Source organism: Sinocyclocheilus rhinocerous, unplaced genomic scaffold, assembly GCF_001515625.1.
Source record: "Sinocyclocheilus rhinocerous isolate Xijiao unplaced genomic scaffold, SAMN03320098_v1.1 scaffold523, whole genome shotgun sequence".
In the NCBI taxonomy this organism is placed as follows: domain Eukaryota; kingdom Metazoa; phylum Chordata; class Actinopteri; order Cypriniformes; family Cyprinidae; genus Sinocyclocheilus; species Sinocyclocheilus rhinocerous.
The window spans coordinates 143,139-160,591 of NW_015626042.1; the positions used below are offsets into that span (position 1 = coordinate 143,139).

Genomic DNA, 17,453 nt, shown 5'->3' on the forward strand with positions numbered 1-17,453 from the left:
GCTTTTGACGCAGTCGACCCGAGTTCGATCCTGGTTTTTGTCAAACTCATGCTTCTCCTTTTCCCATCACATACCAGATCAGAAAGAAATTTATTTTCAATAAAAATTAAGTAAATATTTGAAAAGTGGAAATAAAATGCCTCAATAATACAGTGTTGTGTATGCTTTAGGTAGGTTTTTGTCCCAGTAAAGTGGCATTCATCTAATACAATTTATATATACAGTATATGATAATTTACACTCAATATGTTATTGCATACTGTTTTATAATGTACTATAGTATTGAGGTATAAATATCTGCCACCTAACTACTATTTACACTCCTGTTGCTAAAGAAAATGCTGCTATTTTAGTGTAAACAGAATTGATCATTATTTGCACTTAGTGTAACTAGAATATATCGCTTTTTAATATATCGCCACTTAGTGTAACTACCAAAAATATCAATAAAAACAGCTCAGTGTTGATTTAGTTCTGTCCAATATGTAAAGTTAATCAATTATGAAATGAGTTCAATTGGGCAATATAGCATTGTTTACTAGTATGAAGCCTTATTAACAAGCCTTTGTAAAAAGAACAGTTAGCTCATTTGTTTCTAAGGTAACAACCTTGACAGCTGTGCTGAATTAATGTTCAGTGTTTGTCATGTGACAGCACTTAAGCATACTACTCTGAAACATTGCTTATTGTATACTGTTTCACACACTATTCTTTAAAAAATAGTAGGCAGTATGCACTGTGTACTGGGCAGTAAGCAAGTATGCCATTTCGAACACAGCCTAATTGTCTTATGTGATCCACCTGTGTGTCTCCAATTATCCCTAGCATTTAAGCTCCTGTCTTTTCGTTTCTCCCCTGTTGGGTCTACGTCGTCTGTGCATGTGTCATTCCTCGTGTTTCGTGAATTAAAAACACTGTTTATTATACTCCTCGTCTCCATCGTTCCTCCGACGTAAGTGTGGCATGTTGCAGGTCTCTCCAAGTATGTTTTTGTTGGTAAATACAGAGATATAAAAATGACAAGTAAACCTTTTTATTCTACATATTTTATTTTTGTTAATTTGTGACACTACAATCATTAAAGTGAGACACATTTTCAGCTCATTTGTGCTTATATAACACAACTGCTTACAATTGGACAAACTAAGCTTGAATATGTTGGAAAATGTTATTTATTCCTGTTATGCAAACCTGAATTTTCAGACGCCATTTCAGAAGCAGTTTAAGAGGGTTAATACCATTCATGCCTTGTCAACACTCAGTCTCAGTTGAAGACACATTGAAATGGGGATCTCGTGATATAGAGATGTGGAGAAGGCCAGTCATGATTCGTAGTATAGGAGTACGAATTAAATGCCGTGAAACTCAATTTCCACACTAAATAAATTAAACCACACAAAGACAGATTACCTTATAAAAGTAGATAAGAACACGACTTAAAAAAATAATAAAATAAAAAAAGATATCACACTGAAATAATCTTTTTTCTTGACAAGAAGTGTATTTATTAAGACGCGCAAGCGCCGTATCTCTTTATGACCACATCAAACGGGAGACTTTAGACGCGCACTTCAACATTGCCTCAGCGCAAGTCAAACAAGCGAGGAAAAGGTACAGGAGCCAAATGAGCTTCAGTAGAACAACAGTGAACTGCGTCTCATGAGATGTTACATTTACATTTACATTTAGTCATTTTGCCGACGCTTTTATCCAAAGCGACTTACAATTGGGGAATACATAAAGCGATTCTTCTTAAAGGGGTCATATGATGCTTTTTTTAAAGATCATTATTTTGTGTATTTGGTGTAACAGAATATGTTGACATGGTTTAATGTTCAAAAAACACATTATTTTTCAAATACTGTACATTTCGATGGGGTAATTGTAGAAGAACCTAGCTGGATGGAGAAATCATGCTTAGATGTTGTGAGGCTGTATGTCAGTAAAACAAACTTTCCTGTCCTGTCAGCCGTACTGTGCTCAGGGCGCACACTCTTCACAGTCTTCAGTATGAGGCGCATGCTCTATATCCTCATCATAAATAAAGCACACACACACACAAAAAAAACTATGAGCATACAATGTAGTTCTGTCATCAGTTAAGTCATGAAATTACCAAAAAGACGATTAAAGTTGCAAACTGTGCATGCATAGGCTATATGCATCACATTAAAGAACGTCTCTCAAATGCAAATAAAATATAGCCTATTCTGCAACTCGAGATAAGGCACAAGCTGATGTGCATTGAATTACAAATAAAAAATACATCGCCTAAGTAAAAGTGAGCACAGTGCACTTATACAAAAAATATCCTATTTTTTCTCTCGATAATTTGTAAAGTACAAACGAAAATGAAACAATTTAAATGCATAAAATAGCTCATTTTACATTCTGGCATGTATGTGCTGTTGACTTTTTCCCTTTCTTATATATCACTATCTGCATGTCTCATCCATGAGTAGCCTATGCAATGATGGAGAACAGGCTTTAGGGGGTTTAAGAACCAGAACCAAGCTGACTGAGCAATAAAGCTGTAGTGAGCCCTTTTATTAAAATACCTGGAGGTGAGGAATACAGTAATACAAAAATGGTCATATTCACTCAGTATCACTTGACCTAATTCACAAATATCTCAACTACAATTAAGTAGAAATTAATTGCATTCAGTTGTGCTATAGGTAATAAAACAGTCCAGTACTTTACAGTGAAACACATTTTTATATTGAAATAATGAATATTTCTGTGCCACCCCAGACTGGTTGCTGGCCACCCCTGTGAAAACATCCTGGCTCCGCCACTGTGTGTAGCCTAGTAGGCTGTATATATTTGTCATGGAATGATAAAACTGTGGTCGCCCAGTAGCCTCTAGTCTGCAAACGTGCATCAGATCAGGATCAACTGTCTGTTAAAACAATCCGCTCGAGGCTCCTCCCTCTTTCAGCGATGAACAACCATATCAAGGAACTACCTTAATCAGTGAACTTCTTATTCCAGTTCTGGCTCTTCTCCTCTCCGAGAGCTTTTCCTTACATACGATGTCCTGACAGCGCCTGACCTTTATTTTTCCAAAGTTTGATAAAGCGACATGGATCAGAAAGAATCGACGGCGCTGCAGAAGCTGAGTTCCTTCAGTATCAAGAGTCTGCTGCTTCCCTCCAGAAATGACAAGCACGACACGGCGCGTCCCGAGAAGCACAAGCCGCTGTCGGACCCCGAACCATCTGAAGAGATGGATCCCGCGGAGAAAGTCAGAGACGCTGCGGAAGAACCGAGCAAAACTGCGAAGCTCGACAAGCCGCCGTTCAGCTACAACGCGCTGATTATGATGGCTATTAGACAAAGCCCCGAGAAGAGACTAACGCTTAACGGAATCTACGAGTTTATCACGAAGAACTTTCCGTTTTACCGGGAGCACAAGCAGGGCTGGCAGAACTCCATCCGTCACAATCTGAGTCTCAATAAATGCTTTGTAAAAGTGCCAAGACATTATGATGACCCTGGGAAAGGCAACTACTGGATGCTGGACCCCTCGAGCGACGATGTTTTTATCGGCGGAACGACCGGCAAGCTCCGGAGACGCTCGGCCACCTCCAGAGGAAAGCTGGCGATCAAACGAGGACTGCGGTTTTCCCCGTTGGGTTTGGGAATAAACGAGACGGCAAATAATCCTCTATACTGGCAAATATCGCCTTTGTTTTCTTTACACCATCCGCATTACAGCGGAACGCCGCACGGATTTCTGAACCAAGGTCCTGGTTACGGTTCGTTCGTCCCTGGAGTCGAGCCGCGGCCCGTTCTGGGGAGTTCTAGCGGTGCTCTCGGTTTGACGAACTCCTACGGGATGGGTTCGTTATCCGTCGCGTCAGGCTACTTGCACCCACCGGCCCTGCAGCAAACCGCGTTCAGCTGTCAGCAGACGTTACTCAGCGACTCCCTGAGGACCACTTTGTCTTCGTTCTCACCTGCCGTTTCCAGTGGCTTACCTGGAGTTTTGTCCCACCGAGACAGAGTCTCTCCAGATTCATTTTAAACTGATGGGGAAAGTGATTTCGTTGCGATGAAATCATAATCCTGAACCAAATGCTTCCATACAGCTTTACGCGAAATCGTGGTATTGATGCGCAGAAATGGACTTTGGCGTGCATATGATACGCAGTTTTTACCTTTTGGTGAAAAATTACCAGTGTGCGATTTAACTCCAGACTATTTATATGCTGTTCGAAGTCGAGTTAATTTATATTATATTTCTTAACTGTATTTGATGTCATGTATCCATCCATGATCTATTAATCAGCAGTCCTGCTGAAATTATATTTGTTGCTGGTCATAATTTAACTGGGAGTCTGAGAATCAGAGACGCTCATCAGGGCTTTTATTTATTTCCATTTTCTCAGGTCCCACTCATACCCACACACATAGTGAAGAAATATGGCTTGTTTGATCATGTGGAGCTCACACGGGCGCATGCATGTCGTCAAACATGGCTGGATTACTGTTTACGAACAGTTCAAGAGTCACGTTTGCATAGCCTACTAAAACAACGTCTTGCGTCCCAGAGATTACAAGTACGCTTTGTCTTTTCTTTTTGTCTTTTTTCAAATGAATAAATACACTAAGGAGAATCTCGGACCACTTGTGAGACTGGACTCAGACTTGTTAAAATTACTGAGCTTTATTTTATATATAGGCCTCATTTTACAAAATGTAGCCTGCCAACATTAGCTGCAGTCACATGATTTTAAATAGGCAAGCGAATTAACCTCTAGTTTAAAAATAGTGGGCATACGGCGCAATTCGTAAACGAATAAATTATAAATAAGCACACAATCTGCAATGTATTAGCAAAGCATGCAAACTACTAAAGCAGTTTTTGGTATTCCGTACACTAGCGGTCTGAGGCTCACTTTAGTTTACGACAGTTGCTGTTTGAAAACAGGACAATATATAATCTATACAGGAAAATATAGATTAACACTAATATAAAGTAAAACTCACTTTTGTGGAGGTGGAATCCAGTTTAAGCCGACATTATTACTATTATTGCTTTAAAGTTTTGCACTTTAAAAAAATAAGAGATTGTTTGTTTAGCACTGAAAAATCGCATTTGTATTTACAGAAATTAAGAATTTGTACTACTAGGCCTACTACTACTACTACTACTAATAAAAAAACAATAAATGTTTTGTGTCAAAATGCAAAATGCAAAAAATAAAAAGGAGGGGGATTTTTCTTTACAGTGTCTCTCTTCAAATTGAAATGTATAATATGAGCAAATTTAATTAAACAGCCTTGCCACGAGCTGTCGGGTCTCTAAAACAGCTGATCGAAAATAAACGATTTGATATGTAGATTTAATTCAGCAAGTCCAAAACGTTTTATTTTTTCTCCTTTTACAGATCAAAATTTTATACGACGTTATTGAACTAATAATGCTGCTATTAAGTCGTTGTTAAATCATTATTCTGTTGAACACACACACAAAATACATTAGCGTTGGTTAGTTGAAATTCATGAACGAAATGAGGGTGAGTAAATGATGGAATTTATGTATGTATGTAGGCTATGTATTATATATGTTTTTTTTTATTTTTACAGAGCTCCTGACTCAAAGACGGGTGATTTCAATGATACGTGAGACAATTCGTGTGTTATGAGAATATGGACTTGAAGAAAATTAACATATTCGAAAAATACAAACATATTAAAAAATAAAAAATATGCCAAAAAGATTTGGGTATAAAAAATTTTAAAAGTAGCATAAAAAAGGTTCTGCGCCCAATATATTTACTGAATTAAAGTATGGGACAAAATAATAAAAACAAACTGTTAGGCTATATTGTTCTGTCCCCTGCTGTAATTGAATATACTTTATCTATTTATTGTTTGTTTGTTTATTATTTATTTATTTTTTACTATAGATATTGGTTTTAGCACTTAATTAGTTGGAAGAGCACTGTGAGTGCAGTGATTGAACAAAACAAAACAAGCAAATAGCCTAAATAAAATAACGTTCTGTAAATTCAAATAAAATAAAATCGACTATTTATTAAATTCATTTAATAAAAAAAAGTTACGTAAAGTTACATAAAAAGCATAAAAATAAACTGTACGGCTAATTCAAACAATGTATTATCATAATATCGAGTCATTCAGTGCAGCAATCAATTGTTAATTTATTTTTCATTGAATAATTCCCATGCTCGGGTCAGAGCTACAACAGAAGTACAGTAACACAACGAATTAAACGAACTGACTGCAGCGAAAACAGAATATTAGGACAACATCATACCTAGCCGATGTAGGCCTATAATTTAATGCGATTATATGTAGAGGCAATTGATCATTTAATTTAAAAATATTCCCCTTCTTATATGGCACGCGCCGCATTTCCAGATTCAGAGCGTGCAAAATGAGCCCGCGAAATATTGCTAACGATGCAACATGACAAATAATAATATTTTATAATCCTAATGACTGTTTACACCGCAAGTTCACATCACGCAGTTTGTACTAAACAGTTAGGGCTATGATAAATAACAGATTCGGCGCTATCAGATTCGGGATTCGTCGCGCCCGTAGATTATACAATAATAGCCTGCAAGAGCAACATTTTTATTGTGAAGTGCAGGAGCACGCAGGAAAACAAGGACGGAGTTTCCTGTTTGTGACGTTTAAAATATGACTATTCCAGGTAATTCCATATTCCATAATAATAGTTCTCTAACTTCCATTCAAAAGAGCAGACACTGGTCAGCTTATGATGATTCATATCGCGTGTAATAACATCTGAGCCCTTGAGCATTCACATCTCTCGAGCCTTTTCTGACCACTAGCAGCATTATTTGTTTTATGCTACCATATTCAACGATGTTTGAACGATTTCAATGCCTCAAAATGAAAATGTTTGCCAATAGCCTTCTTTAAAAAAAAAAATTAACAGACTCCTGGAGATATTAATGAATATTCTGGCTTTAGTTCAGCATATTTGGACCTGACAGTTTCACTCAATAAACTGCATCTACTTAGCCTACTGGTTTTGGAAACCTTTTCACACCAATGACAGTTTATAGGGCCGGACAAGCAGTAAAAGCTGCTCAATCATTAAACTACACTACAACAGTGGAACTCTGCCAATATAAGAACAAGCATCAAATCTGACATTTTAAGACTGAGCTATGATATGAAAGCACTTGTATAAAACACTTCCAAATACTATATCTAGATCTGTTAGTGAGCGATCCATCAGTTCATCATGCTAATCTAACTGTAACTTTTTTTGTGTGTGAGCATTTAAATGTATTTTTCTGGAGAAAGCAGCAGCAGTCCAGCACTGAAGAGACTGCAGCCTGCTCTGTCCAGCCTCTGAATGCACTACACTGATCAGATTGCACAGGGTTGTCCAGTTTGCCCTCCTCAGCGTGTGGAGAGAGGCTGTAGATGACCTTGAGAGAGGAACAGAGCGCATGCGCAGCCGCATCTGGATCACTGGCACTGTTAGTCACTTCTAATCACGCTTATCTTCTCCTGGCTCCGGGTTCATCAGCTCATCTGAGACAGACTCCTGCTTCATGTGTGCAGAGAGTTACAGCAGCACACTAACAATCACATTCTGAATGGAGGAGTTTTGGGCTACAGTGTATTGTGTAAATCACACAGGTGAAACTAGAATTTAAAAGAGAACAATTATCAACAAAAAAGTGCTTGCTTTCAACGTGTATGATTTTTATATGACTAATGATTTCTTGCACAAATTCCATTATCGATCTTAATAACGTGCTTAATAACGTGTATAACTAACAAAAGACTAAAATTAGCATTTCATACAGTATAGGGCAAAATTCGTTTTCTTCCAAAAACATACACTGATGTGAATTTTGAGACATACATCTTGATTTTAAATGTGCTGACAAAAACTCAGAAATGCAAAACTGTTTTATATATGTGTTTTATATATGAGCGTTTGTTAGAATGTTGCACTTTAGAAATATAATCAATAAATGATTCCGTGTTCTATTTGCATATTTATATAAATGTCATCTGTACAACAAGCTAAAGAAAGGTTTACTCGCTTTATAATGACTAAAACATGCTGAATGTGTTGTTGAAATAATAAAAGCATTTGCTTTTTCGTGAACTATAGTCTCTGAATAAGGAACAAATACTGGACATTTGCAGTAAATATCCCTTGCATTCTTAGTATTAAAATGCAACAGGACACAATTATTATAAATACAACATACAGTAATACAATATAGTATGTAAGTGTAGTTAAGGCCATATAAAGTGCAGAGACCAAATATTCAATTAATAGAAATGCAAAGTCAGTCTAATAATAATAATCCTGTGATAAATTCAGTTCAGATCCTAGACACAAGTGCACACGAGTGAAAACCTTCTTAACAGATCACTGCAACAATGCAGTGTAATATCCACTGATAAAAACACACACTGATACAATTCAACCCAATTAACACACTATATGTGGATTCGGTTGAACACAGATTCTAATGACCTTCACACCCAATGAAAACAGCCTGTGCTTCGGCTGATTTGGGTCATCTGACACAATCACTGGAGAAATATTAACTGTAGTAAAAGTGACAATTAAACCCACTCTACTGTATTTTTTATTCATCGAACACAGATCAAGAACCTTTATTTAATATCAAATTTAGGATCAATAAAATTGCACGGCAACGTCCAAACTCCATGATGTCTACATTAGGACACAAAACTACATCCTCTCAGTGAATGATGGTGTTTTGGTTGTAAATGCATAGGATGGAGTGGAAGTTGGACTGATGTTCTCGTTGGCTAGTGTCACATGCTTTTGCACGTCTAAAAGACTATTAGACGTTGTGTGGCTGAATTATCCAGTTCGGGTCAGTTCTCAACTCAAGTTCTTTTGGTAGTGTTTTAGCCAGATGTCGTCTCCTCACACAGCAACAGAAACAGGAGTCTCCTTCAAAACCATTTCCACGTGTTAAATCTGGCCTTTGAATGGGCTCCGCTGGAATAGTTGAGAGTATTTTACACTCTTATCCCGCTGGTCGCCAATCACCTACCCATATGAAGGTGACTCCACTCTTTCCTCACATTGCATCCCAGTGTCCAGAAGGGCTTTATGACACTCTCTAGACGGAGAGACAGGCTTCAGGTGTGATTCCTGAACACACCTGCATGAAACAAGTGCTCTTAAAGGGATGGCGCCTCGATGAAACAACAATGGAACTGGAGTCCACAAGATCATGTACATCCTAAAACACAATACTTCATGGAAAGGAGTGCAGAAATAGTGCTCACAGATCTCAAGAAGAGTCTGTGACTTACCTGCAGATGAGATGTGACTAGTCCATTACTGTGGCTCATCTGATCTGATCACTGAGTTCAGAGAGTGAGAGCTTTGGAAATGCTCACAGAACAGCGTTTGCTCCGGTCAAGTGTATTTTAGGTGTGCTGTGAAGGGCTGTCAGTAGCTGCGTCGGTGTCTGTGTGTCAGTGTTCAGTCTCAGCCGTCCCTGGTGTGCCTGATGAATCGTGAAGTAATCAGGGTAACGATTACTTTTGACCTTTGCCTCCTGCCCGAGCGCTGGTGGAGAGGTTAAGCTAACGCGATGTTCTGTGACAGTCATCTCTGTTACACGGACGCAGAGCGTTAATGTTGCCGCTACTCACACGTCATTGAAGGTTTGGGTCCATCCATCACTGCAAATGGGAGGAAAACAAAGCCTTGTGAAACAATAATAATAAAACAAGCAAAACCTGATATAGATGCTGTAGAACCCTCAGGACCCTCCACAGACCGTCTCTTTCGTCAGTAATCACTGATGTCCACGGCACAATCACTCTCTTTCTCCTGAACATCATCTCAATCAGACCAGTCCAGCATCTCCTGACCAGGTTTCACATTACAGTAAAAAAAAGGTTCTTTTATAACACTATTTTAATCCTAAAAATGTCTTTGAGTCTCACTGCTGATGTTAATTTGTTTAAAATATTTCGAATGATAATAGGTTTTCCCCCCTCAATGACATTTTAGATGTATAAATAATGAAAACACATTAAATGGGTCACTAAATACAACTACTGAAGTCTTTTATTTGTTTATATTCTATATATCTATATGGGCCATTCCTGGGATTAGGTAACATTTCATCTTGGAATATACTTCTTTTTTTCATCTACATATGATTCATTTTCTAAATACCCCACATCATTAGGCACATATCAAACCTCCATAAAATCATATTTTCCCACCTCAGTCATTAAATATCATAAATATCTTTTTTTTCTTCTCAACCCCATAATGGAGAAAAAAAGGATTGGTTTAAAAAGCATTTTACACAGTTATAAAACAAACATCTACCTACTGCTCATGTGTCCCTCATAGCAATTTAATTATAACAAATGTAACATTTATCATAATTTTCACATTTTTATAGGACTGAAGCTGAAAATACACAAATTGTGTGTCTATGGTCTCTCTATTTTTGTAAAAAAAAAAAAAAAAAAAAACATTTTTAATTTAGAAATTTAACTAAAACCACAATGTTATTCTTTTAGTTCTTAACATGTCCGATGGTAATCAGCAAGAAATGCTTTCATTCTTAATCGTCTTCCTTTTTCCAAAAATAAAATAAGTACATTGTATATACTTATGGATTGAAATAAAATGTGGAAAAATGATCATTTTCCGTATTAATTTTATGTGACGGGGTTGAGCTGTTAAGCTTGATAGTACCCTCCCTGACTATAATACGCCTCAAAAATGTGAATGAAAAGTATGATACTACTAACTATTAAAGAGACTTGAATGATATAAATTCTGGTAAACAATGTCACATGTGTGGAGACTAAATTATTACGGGCGTAGAATTGTTAGTGTGACGGGGTTGAGTTCAGACTGAGGGACATAACTTTAAAGTCTGTTTTTTATAAAATATCTGGCTTTTTTTTTGTGTGAAAAAGTACACAAGTACATTAAAAGTACAAACTCAGTGAAGTGACTCATGGACATGACAAAATGCTTGGTTTAAGATAGATATAAGACATTACTTTATGCTAAAAAATAAAATGCAATAATTATTTTTATTCATTATAATAGGCATACCAAAGTATTGTGAAAAGCTTCTAACGATTCATTTTGGTGAACCACCACTTTAGAAACTCTGGGGGACTGATATATATATATATATATATATGCAGAGGATCATTTCAGAAACATAAAAGACTATATATACAAATATTTTAAAGAGCACTAAATTACAATTGATCTGTTCTAAATCCCACAACATGCATTTCCATTATTTCATGAGCATTAGAGCACAATATGGACTGCTGTACAGGTTCATTCTAGCTTTACATATTTGCAGCTACGTCGTCAATGGTAACATGGGAACAATTAGTCATGAAATGTCCCATTAAACCATTTGGTGTTTCCCAATTAACCATAAACGGTGACTTACGTCTCACATCGTTTCTGTTTCTTCCTTTACATGCTAGTAATCTATAAACCAGATACTGTATAATCACCGTACTCCAACCAGAGTCAGTCATTGTAACTGAACATCAGCTGAATTATTTTTGGCAAGATCCACAAAGGTTTCCCCTTCAACTGTATTGTGTTTTTATTTTCCAATGATCTTTGAGATCATTACCGCTGGTTGAATGCAGTGTTACCCGCAGTTTTAACCAGCAATCTGTGCATTCGATTGATGCACACCTGCAAACAGTGGCTACATTTAATCCTTGCAGGACCAGAAGAGAGAGATGAAGAGAAGAGAAACGTAAAACCTGTCAGTTTCAGGAAGTCAGTGGCTGAAGATTACATGCCTAAATATGAGCCTTTACAAACAGAACCGATCGCTAATGGTTGCAAATATTTCCCTGAAGAGCCACGTTTCAAAGAAGCATTAATTTAGCATTGCTAGCTTTAGACCATCACATTTCTCTGCAAGTGATATGAGGGTTTCATCATCTCACTGCATTCACGTCCCTCCTGTACGAATGCATTTTATTTACCTTTGCCTGCATGGTGATGGTCCGCTTGTGAAAGATAATTCTCTAGTCTCGCTGCTTTCAAATGTTAAGTGGGAAGCGCAGGCCACATGATCTCCCTATTATCATTCCTGTAAGCTTTTCCATCTGTCAGGTCTACGCCAGACCAGCAGCATCCCATCACCAGATTGCCATTAACTCACTACAGACTGATGCAGAACTACACAAATGTACATACACTGTGATGTCTGTGTGTACACTTCAATGAAATACTGCACAGTATCAGGAGAAAAACAACATTCTTTTTCATTTGGCTTCAAGATTGAACATATGTTTGAAAAGACAAAAAATTTTTGACTGTTTTTCAGTGATACTCAGTGAATGTATTCATTTTAAAACAACTTAACAAACTTAATGTAGCACTTAAACTTAATGTAGGTTAGTAATGGTAAATAACTATTGGCACTGTAGATCTGTAAGCACATACTTTTGATTGGATTGTGTGTAATAGTGTAAGAATCAGTTATTGAAAAGAAAAAAATCTTGGCCTTAATGATGGCCTTAACCTGCAATCTTGGTTAAAGCCATGAACACAGGTGAGAAAATGGCACACCTAAGATCATGTGTACTGTGTGTTTAATGTGGCTGTACAGGCATGAGCAGTGTCAGATGACTGAACCAGGTTTGCGCTCTGTTTCTCTGTTCTGTGATCTTATAACTTGCACAGTGTAGCAGCATTGCAGAAATCTCAGTCAATCAGAATCAGAAATGATGAATTCTTATTTGCTAGCTGGATATCCAATCAGATTGCTGTTCGGACCAGAAGGAGGTCATTAAAGGTTTTCCATCATTCTGGTCATTTTGACATGCAGTCTGAGTGAATCTAGGGAAAACCAGGACAAACACATTGACAATGCTGCTATGGAGGTTCTGTAGTGAATTGTACAGTCAGGAAATTAAATGGCCATAGGATGCAAAATGAATAAGAGGTGATAGTGAGACCTGCCGCAGACCTTCATCGAGGCCGCTTTTCTGTCATGTTCTTCTCTGCTTGTAGCTGTGGTCCAGGTACATTACACCACAGACTGAATAAAGCAACAAACTGTGATATTTAATCTAATGTTATCATATTATCTCACCTCAAAATGAATATAAAAGGGAATATGATCTCAGTGCAGATCGTCTAATAAACTTGAGCTAGATGCTCGATTATTATTTCTCCTGATCCAGACTGAAGACCCAGATATCAGCACATACACATACATAGAACACACTGGCTGCTCCACAGCATGTTTTTACATTTGGCCAGATGTTTGCTAGATAAGCTGCAAAGCCGCTCATTTTAAATAAGAAATCACAATAAGCCAAAGCAGCCAACAAAAATCTAAATAGAAGATGATAAAGTATGACAAAATAAATTTGTGCCTTCTGTTTTTTTGATTTACATTTTCAAAATTGAACAATAAAATACTTTCAATTGATGAACAATGTTTGACAACAGCTGACTTGTTTTTGACACATAATTCATCCATCCTATGATTCACACAACAGAAGGAAACTGAACGAGAAATGAGAGATCGAAACAATTACACCAGATATCACAGATGGCTCGCAGGACTGAGGCAGAGCCGGAGCCCGGAAGACCATAGTCATCAAGGACAATGGTGGAGCCTGGGGTATGAGGGCCTCTGGTGAAGCGGGAGGGATGATGGTCCACAAAGGAGACAAGGGAGCGAGGAGCCAAGGTGGAGCCAATGAGTCTACAGACTGAGATGGAGTCAGGGGCTTGGAGGCCTGAGGTTGAGGGCAGAGCAGGGCAGAGCTTGGGAGCTCAACAGAGCCAGCGGGGTAAGAGGAGCCGAGGTCTTGAACAGGACCAGTGAGGACAGCGGGATCTGGGTGACTTCTTGAATCAGGGCGAGGAAGCGTGGGAACTGAATGGAACCAGCTGAGACGAGGGAGCTTCGAGGCTGAATGGGACCAGTAGAGATGTATGATCTTGGAGACTGGATGGGGCTAGAGGGAGAGGAAGGACTCGAGATGGGACTCAGACATCAAGGCAGCCGAACAGGACTGGCAGAAGAGGAAGAGGCTCGAAGGGTAGGGAGAAGGACCTGCCTCTGTGGCATCCAGGGCTCAACGATAGACAGGCTCAGGTTCCGGGATGGACATGGCAGCAGGCTCTAGCACTGGGACTCTGGAGGAAAGTGCATGACTGGTGTCGGCTCTGGCTCTGGGTCCATGGCATGCATGTGCTCTGGCTCCGGGTTCATGGAAGGTGTGGGCTCTGGTATGGGAGGAGTGGGAAGGTTGGTGCTGGACAAGGTTACCTTCAGAATTGGAGTGGGTACGGTGATGAATGCTACAGATAACAATGGCATTGGGGAAACTGAGCTGTGGTTTGCTTAACCATCGAGAATGTAACAAGTTTATTTAAGACTGAAACAAGTAAAAGACATTTGGAGTTGATCCTTCAGTCTATGGCTTACTATTCTTTTTTTGATTTCAAGGCAGAGACTGATGTGTGAAATCCAAAGTAACTCTACACATGGCAGAGCAGATGGAGCAAGGGACAACTATAGTGGAACAGCAGTCCACTGGGAATCTGGCTAAGCAGAGGACCTCACGGTAGCCGGAAGAGCAGGAGACCATGGGAGGGATTTCTTAGCAGGTGTCCCAGGAAGAGCAGATATCGAAGATCCAGTCAACAGCACAGGCAGGCATGGTGGAGCCGGAGGAACGAGAAACCTTGGAAGTGTTGTGGAGACAGAAAATTCAAGCTAAGTGGGCAGAGCATCCATGGGGAAACACATGGAGTCATGCTCACTGGATCAGAGGACTTTGGGAGAGCAAGGAAAACCTCTTGGTCATGCCAAAGAGTACAGGGAGCTCAGAGGAAGCTGCTGCAGTAAGTTCAGAGACAGCATTTGGTCAAGAATTGGATCTGATGAGTGGATTAACAGGGGAAGACTCCGGGATGAGTTCTGGGGCTGGAGTTGACTCTGGTGGCTCTGGGAAGACCGAAGAAGATTGTGGAGGTTTCAGGAAAACTAAATGAACTCTAAAATTAATCGTCTATAGTAAACAAGAATCCACTCGACCATAGGGCATAATCTATGTATTGGGATAGTGTGTAACTGGCACCCGTAAAAAGAGAAGATCAACCCACACCATAATCACACTTTCAAGGTGTCGTCATTCCAGGGTACCACGTGACTAAGCTCCAGAAACTCATCCACATATTCCTCCAGGGAGTGACATTCTGGACAGCAGTCTGGTGGAGCTCCTGTTGGGTTAAGCCAGGTTAGGCAATGGAACATGTGAGTGAACAGATCAACAATAGCACTGGGAATAAATTCGCTTGTGCAGGTAAGTGCAGAGGGGTTTGTGTAGTCTTTAGAGTGTGTTTAGATGAGATCAGACAATTGTTGTGTCTCAGTTGGAAGGCTGAATCCTCCGGAGGTCGCATTTGTCGGCCACATACATTACTGAGACTGCCTCATTTCAGAAAGTAACCATTATATTACAGAGAAAGAAAAATGACAATAATTTACACCTCACGAAAAATGAGTAAATTTTATAATGATTACATTTCTAAAATGAAACAACCTTGATGACATAGGTGGCTAACAAGTGCAACCTCCAGAGGACACTGGCTTCAAAATGAGGTACAAAATTAGGTGTGAGTGTGGGAGCTTCAGTACATAAAGTGTCCTTGATGAGTACTCTTATTTGGCTGCTGGTGTGGGTGATTAGAGCTTGGTGGAGGTGTGAAAGTAAGGAGAGCAGCTGTAATTTTGAATGTAATTTGTGTGTTTTGGTACACCCCAGCAAAGTTTGAATCACTCGTTTTGGTGCACTTCCCACAACACGTCCCAGAACAATCATATTTTAGGTAAGTGGGCCATACGGGACTGGGACGTATTTAGAATGGATGAGTATTTACACTTTACATGCTGTGTGGTCACTACCTTCATATGTGGGTTTTGAGTGATGAAATCACAAAATGTTTTAGCCTAATTCCACCTTTATTTAGCACTGACCACATGTGATGTGATCTTAAAGGGATAGTTCACCCAAAAATGAAAATTTGATGTTTATCTGCTTACCCCCAGGGCATCCAAGATGTCTACTTTGTTTCTTCAGTAGAACACATATGATGATTTTTAAGTCCAACCGTTGCAGTCTATCAGTCTTATAATGCATGGCAATGGTAACAAAATCTATGAGAGTAAAAAAAACATGCACAGACAAATCCAAATTAAACCCTGCAGCTCGTGACGACACATTGATGTCCTAAGACACAAGAGAAAGGAAAACTTGAAATAGCATCATATGACCCCTTTAAAAAGTGAAGCCATCGCGTTTCGGTCGCCCCCAGGTGGCTCGTCCCAGTATAGGTCATAAACCCCGCCCTCTCCATGTAATCTAATGGGACATGAGACAAACTAAATAATTACATTTCATTTCAAATAATTTTTTTTGAAGATTTTATCATGCTGAGGTAAGTTCAAGTGTTCGTTTTTTTAAATAATTTTGGTTTTAGTTAGTTAAGTGATACTATAAAAACGGTAGTGTGACGTCATGATTGACAGCTGAGACTGACAGCTTCTCTGAGTGAACTGAGGTGCCAACTGACTTTTTCAGGATCTTTAGGAGGATATTGGAGTTGTATTTACCTTATTTTAACACAGTCCTCTCAGCAGACAAAAATTGGAGCAGTCAGGCTAATTAAAATGGGGTCAGGGGCGTGTGCTTGCGATCGACTCTGCGGGAGTGTGGGCAGGACGCGGCTCCACTTCGCTCGCTACTGCGCAGACTCCGGTCCCAAATCAGCACAATATGGCCACGCCCTGTTGGGACAATGGCGGCTTCACTTTTCTTCAGTGGAAAAGATTGAAGGTGCGTCGTCCATCTTTTTTTACAGTCTATGGTTGTTGAACTAATGTGGTTCAAACGATGGAGATGCGACCGTGTTCGGGAAACAGTCGTAACTAGCTAGTTTGTTTCAACAACAATGCATCGTACTATGGTGGTTAATCAGCGAGTTACGTCATTGTACGGGAAACGCACCCCAGGTTAGGTTCATAGAGTAAGTTACCACGGTAACTGACTCTAAGTATAAGTTACCTCTCTTTCAGAAACGGGCTTGACTTACCCTGCTTTCTCGGGTTTGACATACCTACCATTCTGAAACGGAAAACCCAGAGTTTCTCTCATTTCAGGGTTAACATACTCAGAGTTTTCACTTAACCTCCTTTCTGAAACGGGCCCCTGGAACTCAATCAGGGAACAGGAACAACCAAATATGGGCATAATGAAACAAGAGGCAGGAACACAGGGAAAACAAAACAAAAACCGACCATAAACGTGACACTTTCTTTCCTCACACTTTTTCTCTAATCTGTTTTCTTCCACTTTTTCCCATTTTTTCTGCACTTTTTCCAATACATTTT

At 39.1% G+C, this 17,453-nt stretch overlaps 1 protein-coding gene across 1 annotated transcript; it reads left to right on the plus strand.

Moving 5' to 3' along the window:
* The first annotated feature begins 2,955 nt into the window (after window positions 1–2,955).
* On the plus strand, window positions 2,956–4,030 carry foxg1d (forkhead box G1d). The gene has a single exon (XM_016513972.1). The coding sequence runs from the start codon at window positions 3,086–3,088 to the stop codon at window positions 4,028–4,030; it is 945 nt and encodes a 314-aa protein (XP_016369458.1). The 5' UTR covers window positions 2,956–3,085.
* Window positions 4,031–17,453: the final 13,423 nt, after the last annotated feature.